Source organism: Oncorhynchus gorbuscha, linkage group LG03, assembly GCF_021184085.1.
Source record: "Oncorhynchus gorbuscha isolate QuinsamMale2020 ecotype Even-year linkage group LG03, OgorEven_v1.0, whole genome shotgun sequence".
NCBI lineage: Eukaryota > Metazoa > Chordata > Actinopteri > Salmoniformes > Salmonidae > Oncorhynchus > Oncorhynchus gorbuscha.
The window spans coordinates 26,362,882-26,377,505 of NC_060175.1; the positions used below are offsets into that span (position 1 = coordinate 26,362,882).

At 42.9% G+C, this 14,624-nt stretch overlaps 1 protein-coding gene across 1 annotated transcript in view; it reads right to left on the reverse strand.

Annotated features, from left to right (window-relative positions):
• LOC124019169 (potassium voltage-gated channel subfamily B member 1-like) overlaps positions 1 to 10,598 on the reverse strand; it is a 77,109-nt gene extending 66,511 nt beyond the window's left edge. The window contains exons 1-2 of the mRNA XM_046334560.1: positions 10,265 to 10,598; positions 4,871 to 5,553 (exon numbers count right to left, since the gene is read on the reverse strand). Of these exons, the coding sequence (XP_046190516.1) occupies positions 4,871 to 5,446 (576 nt within the window). The 5' untranslated portion in view covers positions 5,447 to 5,553; positions 10,265 to 10,598. The remainder of the gene's footprint in view (positions 1 to 4,870; positions 5,554 to 10,264) is intronic.
• Between the last annotated feature and the right edge of the window lie 4,026 nt (positions 10,599 to 14,624).

Sequence of the window (14,624 nt, forward strand, 5' to 3'; positions counted from 1 at the left end):
AACGACTGGGCTCACTGATGTAGGGAGAGGTGGACCGACAGCGGTAGAGCAGCCAAAAGCACCTGTTGCTGAGGAACAAGTTATCCGTGTTGAGGGCACAGAGTTGCAACTTGCATTAGAGGGAAATGTTATGCAGCAGAAAAGTATTGTTGTAGAAGGTAAGGATGTATCTGAAGAGCCAGTTCCTCAGACTGGTGAGCAGGTGCCCAGGGTAAAGTATGGGGTTCATGTGGAGCTAGGCTCCCAGGGAGTGGAGGAGATGCCCACTACGAGTGCTGGGGTTCATGTGGAGCTAGGCTCCCAGGTAGTGGAGGAGATGCCTGGTACGAGTGATGAGGTGCAAGTGGGGAGTCAGTTGTCTGTGGTCTCAGCTGAGGATCAGGAGAAGGATATGGATATCTCTTGATATGACAGCTGCTGGTGACGACTCAATTTACGATCTAGAGGTAAATGAGTTTCTGGATCAGACTTTTGGGAAATCTGTCAAATTGGCAGATTATTTTGATGTTGATAAGTTTGTGAGGTCAGCTGTGATGTTACAGAAGACTGTGGGGTTAGACCAATTGAGTGAGAAGCGGTTTCGCTTGAGGCAATGTTTTACTGCTGTTGCAGCAGCAAAAGGTGGTGGGAAACGTGGTCAGGTTAATAAGAGAAGATTAAAACAATGATGAGGATCATGCTTCATAGGGTGTCTTTTCTCTCTGGTTTCTCTGTGGTTTCTTCTGCTTTTCTTTTCTCTTTTCTACATGGAGGTACTAAGGGGAGATTCTCTCAGTATTAATGGGGGAAGGGACAGGAATAAGAGTGCTTGGGTATTAGAAGTAATAAAACAACAGAAAAGGCTTAATGTAGTTTTCCTACAGGAGACACATAGTGATGAGGAAAATGAGGTTGACTGGGGTATGTGGTGGGAGGGGCAGCATGTACTCAGTCATGGTACTAATTTCAGTGCTGGGGTGGCAATCTTGTTTTCCTCAGGTTTAGGGGTGACTGTGGTATCTACAACAGAGATTGTCAAGGGTCGGGTTTTATTGGTCAAGGCGGATGTTATGTTTTTTATTTTTTGTTTATGCTCCTAATGAGGGTACAGAGCATATTGCTATATTTGATCAACTAAAGGAAACCTCAAGACAGTGTGATCAAGAGGGGTGTATGATTTTAGGGGGTGACTGGAACTGTACAGTGGATTTTACTGTTGATTGCACCGCTGAAGAACCTCACCTGCGGTCAGCCACTTGCATGTCTGGCCTATTAACTGAGTTTGAGCTTTCTGATGTGTGCAGAGTAAGGAATGCAAAAGTTGGGCAGTACACATGGCTACAAATGTATGAAGGTCATGTAAGTGCAGCAAGGTTAGACAGGTTGTATGTATCTGAGCAATACTGTAGTAGGGTTGGAAAGTGTACCATTACTCCTGTGGGTTTCTCTGATCATCATATTGTTACTGTTGATATTCACTTGTCCTGTCCACAAAGGTCATGACCTTACTGGTATTTTAATGTTAAATTGTTACAGGATGTCATGTTTTGTGACAGGTTTTTGTTGTTTTGGGAAAAATGGAGGGTTACAAAAGGGAATTTTGAGTCCTTGAGACAATGGTGGGAGGTTGTGAAGGCCCAAATACGATTATTTTGTCAACATTATACTGCTCTGTCTCAAATTGAAGTTAAAGAGACTATCAAGGCCCTTGAACAGGACATCAAGTCTATTGAATTGAAGCTGTTCACTCAGAATGACCCTGGACTAGTCATGAACTTACAGGACAAGAGACATGAACTGAGGTCGTTTCTGCATGAAAGAGTGAAGGGTGCCTTGATTAGATCTCGTTTCACTTCCCTCAAGGATATGGATGCTCCTAGCGCTTAAAAAAAAACCTAGGTCAGTTGACATTTCAACGTAAACAGATGGTCTGCCTTCACTCCCTGATGGGAAGGTGACCACGGATGACATTGAAATGCGTCAACATGCCTTGGATTTCTACTCGGCCCTCTATAAGGCGGAGGATTAGGGTTCTCTTCCTGTATCCTGTCAACGTGCGGTGCTTTCACTGTTGTCAAAAAGGGGGGATTTGGCTCTCATAAAAAATTGGAGACCTGTTGCTTTGCTGTGCGCTGAATACAAAATAGTTTCTAAATCTCTCTCAAACAGGTTGAGTGTCTGGGATTATTGATCCACAAGGACCAGTCCTACTGTGTACCTCATCGCTCTATTGTTGACAACTTGTTTCTGATAAGAGATGTTTTAGACATTTGTAAACTGTCTGATGTAAATGTGGGTTTACTTTCTTTGGATCAGGAGAAGGCTTTTGATTGTGTGGACCACCAGTACTTGTTTAAAACGATGAAAGCCTTTGGGTTTGGGGATGTTTTTTGTCTTGGATGAATTTACTGTATGCTGGGGCGTGGTTTGAGTTGTCCTATCCCTGTCCAAAGGGGCATAAGGCAGGGATGTCCAATTTCAGGGCAGTTATATAGTCTGGCGATTGAACCAATGCTTTGTTTTTTAAGAGCGAAGCTTAACATCCTCACCCCCTGTAATAAAAACAATCACATCTGCATACGCAGACAGTGCTATCGTGGGACCCTTCATTACACCTGGCAAAGAGAAACCAGAAAGGTTCTCTCAAACGCGTTAAAGGTGTATGAGGGGGGCCTCCTCAGCTAGAGTCAATTGGGGAAAGAGTGAAGCGCTGTGGGCAGGTCAGCTTCAAATAGGGTCCGCTCCACGATTACCAGGGGTGCTTCAGTGGGGCAGAGATGGGATGAAGACTTTGGGGGTTTTTCTAGGCTCCGATATCTTTCAGAAAAAGAACTGGGAGGGTGTATTTGAGAAAGTGTGTGCCAGACTGTCAAATTGGAAATGGGTGCTGCCCCAGCTGTCTTATAGGGGAAGGGTTCTGGTAGCTAATAATCTTGCTGCCTCTACCCTGTAACACAAACTAATGGTTTTGCAGCCACCAAAGGGTCTGATACAAGAGCTTCAGAGGACCCTTGTCAATTTCTTCTGGTATGGACAACACTGGATTAAAGCTGCAGCCCTGCACCTGCCGTTGCACGAGGGTGGGCAAGGCCTGGTGGACATTTCCTCTAGGATCATGGCTTTCCGGCTTCAAGCAGCCCAGAGATTGTTGTACAGAGACGGTTCTAGCTGGGTCGAAACAGCCTACATATTGATGAGGAGAGCGGGCTGTTTGGGCTTAGACAAGCACCTTTTCCTCTTAAAGCTGGAGGGAGGTGATTTGCCTGGCCTGACTCCATTTTATGAGTCTGTTATGCGGACTTGGAGAGTCCTTGTCAAGTCCCGTAAGGCTGGCACGCCACCTGGGATGTGGCTTTTTGAAGAGCCTCTTTTTCACAACACTGCCATCCAGTCCCGTGTTTTGGGTTCAGCTAGCCTACGTTCATGCCTGTTAGGCATGGGGTGTACCAATCTGGGTCATCTGATGCGGAGCAGGAGCAGATCGTTGGAGGAGCTGGGAGAAAGAGCGGGGATCCGATCATCTCGCCTACTGAGGAAGGTCGTCGCTGAGGTCTGCGACTCCTTGCCAGTGCTTCATCTGCAGTATGTGACTGATACTTCCAATTCTGATCGGTGGAAGGAGGGTCTGGATTGTGTTCCCTGCACTGATTGTTAGTGCTGCGATGGGGGCATTCGAGGAGGATGTGGGGATGCTGCTTTCCTTCAATACCCCGGAGGTGGGAAAGAAGGCCATGTACAGAATATGTGTAAAGGTGTCCCATGCCTCTTCCCTGGAAGAGGTAAAATCGATGAGGTGGGCGGGTGTGCTTGGTCCAGGTGCCTCTCCAAAAGGTTGTTGACGATCATTATACAAACTGCCTAATTTTAAGAGGACAGCTGACCTCCAATGGAGGATAATACATGGAGCTATAGCCACCAACATACATCTGGTACACCTGGACACTACTGTTGGGGAGGGGTGTCCATTCTGTGCTGAGTCTGAATCTCTGGCACATCTGTTTTTACTGTGTCCCAGGTTGGTCGGGATGATTGAACTGATCACTGATTGGTTCTCAACGTTGGGAGAGGTTCTCTCTTCCCAACTGTATATATTTGGGCCAAAGTACAGGTTCAGTCAAAAGGGTGTAGTTGTGTTGCTTAATTTTGTGTTAGGGGCAGCAAAATTAGCGATGTGGAAGACCCGAAAGAACAGTATTCGAGGACAGGGGTCTGTGGATGTGGTGGGAATGCTGGAGGGAATGTTGGCAGCGAGACTAAGGGTTGGGTTTGCCTATTAAACTTGTCAACAACATTGATCTGTTTTTGAGTATATGGGGTATTCAGAGGCTGTTGTGTTTAGTTACTGTGGAGGAGGAATTGGAGTTGTGTTTTTAATTGATGTGTAACTGGTTTTGTATGAGTATTGTGTGGTGGGCCCCCTGACCCAATAAAGATGATTTAAAACTCGCTCTCTCGCTCTCTGAGCAGCGTGAAGCCCTCCTGACATGGCCTTAGAGGAAGAAGTAATGAGCAATGCTGGCTGAGCTCATCCATTCCAGTTTACACCTGATCACATCACTCCTGGGGCTCATGGTTGGTATTACGTTGATGTAACACAACAAAGGAATAGTGATTGTACTTCAGCAGGCCCGATTAGGCCCTAATATAAATAAACCCATCATGACCGTACAGAAGCTATGACTGTTTTCTGATTTACTTTCCTAATTCTGATTAATTTCGTCAATAGTCACACATGTTTAATTAATCAGTTATCTCTGTCTCTCTCACTCCCTCTGTATCTCTCTCTCTCTTCCACTACTATAACGTAGAGCATTTTTATCAATAAAAATAAGTCATGATAAACAACTTAAAGGCATACTGTCCACATATGATATTTAGAATGAAAGGTTACCTTGGCTGCGACAGACGAACTGGGCTTTTCCAGAAGGTCCCAGAGTTTCTTTCGTTTCTCAGCACAACACGTGTTGTCGAACTCTTCTCCCTCTCTGTCGTTCAAGGTGTCTTGCTCTCTTTTGAGCTCCTCGTTCATCTGTTCTTTCTTCTGGTGGTACCTGGCCTGGCAACAGGACTCCAGGTAGATCTCATCTATGCCCCAGTAGTCCAGCTCCTGACTGAACGACAGGGCGCACATCTCCTCCATCATGTGGAGCTTACCGGTCCGGTAGAAGTTCAAAATGGACGTGAACGCCCCTGGGTGCCGGTCGAAAAAGTACTCGTTCTCGTCCAAGTTGTAGTCATCACATACCTCCATGAGTGAGTCGTGGGTGTTGCAGTCTCGTAGTTTCCCTAACCGGGTGCGTGGTAACCTATCCAACGTTCTCCAGAGGACCTCATGTGGAAGACCCCCAACGTTGAGCCTTACCCGGCGGTAGCATGACTTGCTGTGGATTATGTACGCTGGTTCTGGGGGTAGTGATGTGGTGGATCGCGAGCCATTCTTATTCAATCCCGTTGAGGATTTCTCCATTTTGAACTAACGAGAGTTCCACCGAGTTCCAATTTGTCCAACAGGCAAGATCCGGATGGGGAAAAGTTACAGTCTACATTTGTGCTTGTTTTCTTTCATCCTTGAATCTGGGGGAAGAAGGAGGGGAAAAAAGAGAGGAGAATAAGAAAAATGTCAATGACAAGATTTTAAAATAGAGCCGTTAGCCCAGGCAGTCACAGTGACCTATAGTCAGAACAGTTCTCCATGCTAAAAGAGTGAATAGAAAGATGGTAATACACTCAGACAGAGTACTGTCCACACGCTTTTTATGAATACTGAGTGGGGACGTGGCAGCGGCTCAAGTGAGCGATGTCCACTCTGCACCGGTGCTGAAACGACAGCGTGCGCTGTTCACTCGACTGCGTGAGAGGAACCAGGGCGAGTTCACTTGGGGAAAATAAGCATGCTTCTAAATATTTAATGGTACACTGTTCATGTTGCTGTAGAGTTGTGGAAAAAACACCCAATTGTCATACTAGAGTAAAAGTAAAGATACCTTAATAGAAAATGACTCAAATAAAAGTGAAATTCACCCGGTAAGATACTACTTGTGTAAAAGTCTAAAGGTATTTGGTTTTAAATATACTTAAGTTTCAAAAGTAAAGTATACATCACTTCAAATTGCTTATATAAAGCAAACCAAATGACACAATGTTCTTGTTTTTTTATCTACAGATAGTCAGGGGCACACTCTAACACTAAGACATCATTTACAAATGAAGCTTTTGTGTTCAGTGAGTCTGCCAGATCAGAGGCAGTAGGGATGACCAGGGATTGCTAAGTTTGTGAATTTAACCATTTTCCTGTCCTGCTAAGCATTCAAAATGTAACGAGTATTTTTGAGTGTCAGGGAAAATGTATGGAGTAAAACTTACATTCTTTTCTTTAGGATTGTGGTGAAGTAAAAGTAAAAGTTGGAAAAAAATATAAATAGTGAATTAAATCAATTAAGACAAGACAGATACCACAAAAAAAAGACTTAAGTAGTACTTTAAAGTATTTTTACTTAAGTACTTTACACCCCTGGCTGCACAGACAGACGGGTTAGTTGACAATGTCACGGAAATGATGCACGCGATTCAATAGGGCAGAAGTCCATGTGTTGTGATTGTGGATGGCCAGATAGCTAGCAACCATGACAAAGAGCTGCCATATAGGAGATTGTAGGTGGCTCTTTCAGCTAGTTTTATCTTGTTCTTGATACCATGTCTTGTTTGGACTGATGTTATGTTTATGCTAATGTGGATACAATTCGCTAGCTATCTAACCATCAACTGTAATGATGTATTTGAGAGACAAGTGCTCATTGTGCAAATGTATTTATGTTTTCAATAAACATTGGAGACTAAATATAGTTTACATGTTGTCAGCATTCTAAGCCAACCCGTCTGTTTTTCCCCATAGTTGGACACCCGTTGGTTCTGTTGCTGAACAACCAACCTGTCTATAACACCTACAAAAGCAGTTCATAAGTGATAGAGCCATAATACCCAAAACTCTGTCGTCATGCAAACCCATTTTTCCTTGAAGAAATAATAGCCTAGAGAGACGTTTGGGACTGAGAAAGCCATTTTCAACCATGCCGAAGAACTGAATACATATACTGTATAAGGTAGGCTTATGACAGAACTGAAAGCTACAATGGCAGGCCTTTCCTAAATCTGGTGTTTTAATGGTGTCCCTCTACAACTCAGACAAGACGTTTTTCTCTAACCGTTTATAACGACTTCCCAAATCAAAACAAACCATCACTTCCCGCCCTGTCTTTCAGTAGCCTGCTCTGTGGTATATGGAATGCTTTGGATGATCACAGAGCCATACAGTACCAGGGGAAGGATCCACAATGTCGGCTGAATATGGAATGCTTTGGATGATCACAGAGCCATACAGTACCAGGGGAAGGATCCACAATGTCGGTTGAATATGGAATGCTTTGGATGATCACAGAGCCATACAGTACCAGGGGAAGGATCCACAATGTCGGTTGAATATGGAATGCTTTGGATGATCACAGAGCCATACAGTACCAGGGGAAGGATCCACAATGTCGGTTGAATATGGAATGCTTTGGATGATCACAGAGCCATACAGTACCAGGGGAAGGATCCACAATGTCGGTTGAATATGGAATGCTTTGGATGATCACAGAGCCATACAGTACCAGGGGAAGGATCCACAATGTCGGTTGAATATGGAATGCTTTGGATGATCACAGAGCCATACAGTACCAGGGGAAGGATCCACAATGTCGGTTGAATATGGAATGCTTTGGATGATTACAGAGCCATACAGTACCAGGGGAAGGATCCACAATGTCGGTTGAATATGGAATGCTTTGGATGATCACAGAGCCATACAGTACCAGGGGAAGGATCCACAATGTCGGTTGAATATGGAATGCTTTGGATGATCACAGAGCCATACAGTACCAGGGGAAGGATCCACAATGTCGGTTGAATATGGAATGCTTTGGATGATCACAGAGCCATACAGTACCAGGGGAAGGATCCACAATGTCGGTTGAATATGGAATGCTTTGGATGATCACAGAGCCATACAGTACCAGGGGAAGGATCCACAATGTCGGTTGAATATGGAATGCTTTGGATGATCACAGAGCCATACAGTACCAGGGGAAGGATCCACAATGTCGGTTGAATATGGAATGCTTTGGATGATCACAGAGCCATACAGTACCAGGGGAAGGATCCACAATGTCGGTTGAATATGGAATGCTTTGGATGATCACAGAGCCATACAGTACCAGGGGAAGGATCCACAATGTCGGTTGAATATGGATGTTTCGGCATGCTCTGTCCCTCCCTCACTAATCAACCATTTGCAGGCATTTGTATTCAAATGATGGTTCAAAATCAAAGCAGCAATGTTCAACAACTGAACAGAACACATTAACATGCACAGTAGGCCTATCCTTTCTGTCTTGAAGATACTAAAAATGTGGTGGACTACTGTATTTTCCGTTCCAGACAATCAAGTCCTACATCAATACTGTTGTGTCAAAGAAGTTACACAATTGATTTGCGCTCTGCAATATGTACAGTGAGCTCCAAGTATTAGGACAGTGACACATTTATTGTTGTTTTGACTCTGTAGTCCAGCACTTCGGTTTTGAGATAATACTGCTACCATGATTACGGATAATCCTGATACAATGATTACGGATCATTCTGAAATAATTGTGAATAATGATGAGTGAGAAAGTTAGAGGCATAAATATCAACCCCCCACCCCCAAAAAAATGCTAACCTCCCCTTTTTTAAATGGTGAGAGGTTGGCATGTCTTGGGGGTATGATATTTGTGCTTCTATAACTTTCTCACTCATCATTATTCGCGATTCATTCAGGACTATCTGTAATCATGGTAGCTTCGCATTCATTTAGAAGTGTTTAGAAACATATTAGATTCTTATTTACAATAAAAGTGACTCCAAAATGACACTACAATATTTACCAATAATTTCTATTGAACACAAAATAATCTGAAACACAACCAAAACAAACAGCAAATGCATCCAGCAAGTTTGTAGAGTCACAAGGTTGATGTACTACCATGTCGGAATTAGACGTTCTCACGTCGGAATTAGACGTTCTCACGTCGGAATTAGACGTTCTCACGTCGGAATTAGACGTTCTCACGTCGGAATTAGACGTTCTCACGTCGGAATTAGACGTTTATTCACGTTTCTCAAATGACAAATTTCTAAGTTGTTCCAAGCGACAAATGTTGAAGTATTTAAGGTTGACTTTAGGCATGAACTCAAAATGTTTAAGGTTAAGTACAGGCATTAACACCAAATTGTTAAGGTTAGGCATTAACTCTGAATGGCTAAGGTAAGGGTTACATTTTTGGATAGGCATAAAACAAAAACATAAATAATTACTTTTATCAAGGATTCAAACTTGCTACCTTTGGAATCAGAGGCTGGATTTGAACTTGCAACCATTGGAATCAGGGGTCCCCTAGTGGCAGGTTTCCATGTCATCTCCCAAAGTCCTCAGTCTAATACTGACTTGTGTCACGGGTGACTTGGCTGTGATGTAATCATTGCATGCTAGGAATATGGGACCAAATCCCTAACTTTTGACTACTTTAATACACATAGTTTAGCTGCCTTAGGTCTCTGTTTATGTCGTGTTGTGTTGTCTCTTGTTGTGATGTGTGTTTTGTCCCATATTTATTATATTGTATTTTTAATCGCAGGCCCCCAAGGGGACTTTTGCCTCTTGGAAGGCCGTCATTGTAAATAAGAATTTGTTCTTAACTGACTTACCTAGTTAAATAAAGGTTCAATAGAAATCAAATAAAATACATAAAATATCGTCTTCTACCTGGCCTGTTTTTTCCAGGATGTAAATATTGTGGATTCATCAACCATGGTTGGAAACCGAAATAACCAAATGTATCTGTATCTATTGATCTGACTATGTGAGAGTTGTATAGGCTACACAACGTCCTAATGTGCATCTTCAAAAATACAGGATTTTAATGATGTACCAATTCCGCTGCGATTTCCCCTGCTCTGAAGGACAATTCCTCAATGTTGATTTGCATTTTGCGTTTTGCCCATTCAATAGGTGTTTGTTGCCCATTAATGTCATCCTTGGTGTAGCCTAACATGCTATTCATATATAGCAGGACAATATTTCCATATTAAAAATAATGCTATTACGTTGATAGCAATAGCAAATAAGCATTTAGCAATACTTGTTTATAAAGGAGAACAACAAATACAACCTGTTATTTGAATATATGGAAGAAGCATCAGTCCCGCGTACCTTAACTTTAGGTTGGCTCATCAGACCGTATCGAGAGGCAGAGTTGAAAACATTAAATATCCGAGGAAAAATGAGGAAACGGTTTAAGGTTAATTAGCCTACTCTCGGCACGGTTTGTGATCCATTCCGTTTCAAACGGTGTTGCCTCCGTGGCACTCTGGATCTCCTCCGCCTTTTGGTTAGATAAGAATCCTCCTATACACTGATTTAGTCCGACTAGGATGACGCCCTTCTATTTTAATAGAGAAGATCAACAAGTATGTTGCGAATCCACACGGTTTTCCACACCAGGGTCTTCCCCATCTCCTGTCTTGGAGTAGGGCGGCGCGACTGGTATGCTACTCTAGCGCAAAAGGTCGAAACGCCGCGCGGCATGCAGCTTCACTGCCCAGCTTCACGTTGATGCGTTTAACCCTTACATAACAGAACCAAGGAGCTGCAATCGTATTCTTCACAATATAACATGTTGTTTGGTACAAAAATGACACCACATGCTGGTGGAAAACGACGAATCAATGATTCCAAGGCAAGAGATTATGTGGTACACTATATTCTAGAATCGCTATCCAATCCAATCCATACGAACACAACCAACCCTAGAGATGGATTATTAATGCCCTCCCATACATCCAGACAGATGTAGGCCTACCATTTGTTGAAAGATTGCAATGAATTCTGTCACCTAAACCAGCCTGAATGTCGTCGTGCTTCAAAGCCTATTAGATGCAATGTATTTAATTAATTTGCCATGACTATGACTATTATGATGTGCACTTCATTCAAGGCATTTAGACTTGAGAGACACAAGCAACACAAACAATTAATTCAGATATATTGGCCCTACATATGCAAGGCATTTATTATTCAGAGATATACATGGGATATAGTTCTAATGTAAAAACAATATTTAAAATATAAATAAAGAAATGAAACTGATTTGTATAGAGTGCAGTCAGTTTCAGGAACAAGATGAAGTCATGTCATAGCCTGGTCGCAAGGTAAGATAAATAAATAAAAATTAATTAAGTAAAGGTTAAATAAAATAAATCAATAAAAATGCCAAACATGGGAATACAGCACAAAGAGATCTGGGATCAGTCCTAGTTCTATTGCAGCAATTTGTATTTATATTTATTATGGATCCCTATAGCTGGTACCAAGGCAGCAGCTACTCTTTCTGGGGTCCAGTAAAATTAAGGCAGCTAATACAATTTCAATCACTTTACAGTACATTCACATATTTCACAACGTGTGCCCTCATGCCCCTACTCCACCACTACCACATATCTACAGTACTAAATCCACCACTACCACATATCTACAGTATTAAATATGTGTGTGTGTGTGTGTGTGTGTGTGTGTGTGTGTGTGTGTGTGTGTGTGTGTGTGTGTGTGTGTGTGTGTGTGTGTGCTTACAGTATGTTTGTTGCTTCACAGTCCCTGCTGTTCCAAAAGGTGTTTTTTTGTATCTGTTTTTTTAAATCAAATTTTACTGCTTTTGTCAGTTACTTGATGTGGAATAGAGTTCCATGTAGTCATGGCTCTATGCTCAATTTCCACATTATTTACTACAATATTTCGTTGAGGTTTAGGGTTTAATGAATGTTTTGACCCAAATACAACGCTTTTAGTTTTAGAAATATTTAGGGCTAACTTATTCCTTGCCACCCATTCTGAAACTGACTGCAGCTCTTTATTAAGTGTTGCAGTCATTTCAGTCAAATCAAATACAATTTTATTGGTCACATTCACATGGTTGGCAGATGTTAATGTCAGTGTAGCGAAATGCTTGTGCTTCTAGTTCCGACAGTAGATTTATATCTAACAAGTAATTTAACAATTCCCCAACATCTACCGAATACACACAAATCTAAACGGATGGAATAAGAATATGTATATATAGATATATGGATGAGTGATGGCTGAACGTCATTGGCAAGATGCAATAGATGGTATAAGATGCAGTATATACATTTGAGATGAGTAATGTAAGATATGTAAACATTATTAAAGTGGCATTGTTTAAAGGGACTAGTGAGTCTCTATGTAGGCAGCAGTCTCTCTGAGTTAGTGATTGCTGCTCAGCAGTCTGATGGCCTTGAGATTGAAGCTGTTTTTCAGTCTCTCGGTCCCAGCTTTGATGCACCTGTACTGACCTCACCTTCTGGATGTTCCACCTTCTCCACTACTGTCCCTTCGATGTGGATAGGGCAGTGCTCCCTCTGCTGTTTCCTGAAGTCCACAATCATATCCTTTGTTTTGTTGATGTTGAGTGAGAGGTTATTTTCCTGACACAACACTCCGAGGGCCCTCACCTCCTCCTTGTAGGCTGTCTTGTTATTGGTAATCAAGCCTACTACTGTTGCGTCGTCTGCAAACTTGATGATTGAGTTGGAAGTGCTCATGGTCACGCAGTCATGGGTGAACAGGGAGAACAGGAGGGGGCTGAGAACATACCCATATGAGGCCTCAGTGTTGAGGGTCAGCGAAGTGGAGATGTTGTTTCCTACCTTCACCACCTGGGGGCGGCCTGTCAGAAAATCCAAGATCCAACTGCACAGGGCGGGGTTGAAACCCAAGGCCTCCAGCTTAATGATGAGCTTGGAGGGTACTATGGTGTTGCATGCTGAGCTGTAGTCATAAAACAGCATTCTTACGTAGGTATTCCTCTTGTCCAGATGGGATAGGGCAGTGTGCAGTGTGGTGTCAATTGCATTGTCTGTGGACCTGTTGGGGTGGTATGCAAACTGAAGTGGGTCTAGGGTGGCAGGTAAGGTGGGGTGATATGCACTTCATGATGACAGAAGTGAGTGCCACGGGGCGATAGTCATTTAGTTCAGTTACCTTTGCCTTCTTGGGTACAGAAACAATGGTGGCCATCTTGAAGTATGTGGGGACAGCAGACTGGAATGGCGAACGATTGAATATGTCCGTAAACACCAGCCAGCCAGCTGGTTTGTGCATGCTCTGAGGACGTGGCTAGGGATGCTATCTGGGCCGGCAGCCTTGCGAGGGTTAACAAGTTTAAATGTCTTACATCAGTCATTTGTGTAAGTGCTGTACTTGTTGAGTGTCCTTCCCTGTAAGTGTGCTGAAAGTCTGTTATCAATTTGTTTACTGTGAAATAGCATTGTATCTGGTCAAACACATCTGGCTTTACTATTCTTGGGTAGCGGAATGACTTCCCTCCATGCCTGAGGGCACACACATTTTCTAGTAGGCTTAAATTGAAGGTGTGGCAAATAGGAGTGGCAATATCATCTGCTATTATCCTCAGTAATTTTCCATCCAGATTGACAGACCCCGGTGGATGTTGATAGACAACAATAATAGTTTCACCTCTTCCGCAGTTACTTTATGGAATTCAAAAGTTCAATTCTTGTCTTTCATAATTTGGTCCGATATACTTGGATGTGTGGAGTCAGCATTTGTTGCTGGCATGTCAACCCTAAATTTGCTTATCTTGCCAATGAAAAAGTAATAAAGCAGTTGGAAATATCAGTGGGCTTTGTGATGAATGAGCCATCTGATTCAATGAATGATGGAGCCGAGTTGGCCTTTTTCCCCAAAATGTAATTTAAGGTGCTCTAAAGCGTAAAACTATGCATCTTTAAATAATTGATCTTTGTTTCAGAGTATAGTTTCTTTATTTTTTATTTAGTTTAGTCATGACTTCTATCACGTTTAGGTAAAACCCAGATGCAGACAGTGTAGAAGTGACTAATTTATTACAATCACAGGCACAGGCGAAAGACAGGTCAAGGCAGACGGGTCAATAATCCAGAACGGTGGGGTAAGGTACAAAACGGCAGGCAGTGTCAGGGTGGGCAGACTGGTCAAAACTGGGAAGGAATAGAAAACAGGAAACAGGCAAGAGCAGGGTGGGCAGACTGGTCAAAACTGGGAAGGAATAGAAAACAGGAAACAGGCAAGAGCAGGGTGGGCAGACTGGTCAAAACTGGGAAGGAATAGAAAACAGGAAACAGGCAAGAGCAGGGTGGGCAGACTGGTCAAAACTGGGAAGGAATAGAAAACAGGAAACAGGCAAGAGCAGGGTGGGCAGACTGGTCAAAACTGGGAAGGAATAGAAAACAGGAAACAGGCAGGAGCAGGGTGGGCAGACTGGTCAAAACTGGGAAGGAATAGAAAACAGGCAGGAGCAGGGTGGGCAGACTGGTCAAAACTGGGAAGGAATAGAAAACAGGAAACAGGCAGGAGCAGGGAAACAAATGCTGGTAGGTTCTACGAACAAAACTAACTGGCAACAGACAAACAGAGAACACAGGTATAAATACACAGGGGATAATGGGGAAGATGGGCGACACCTGGAGACAATCACAAAGACAGGTGAAACAGATCA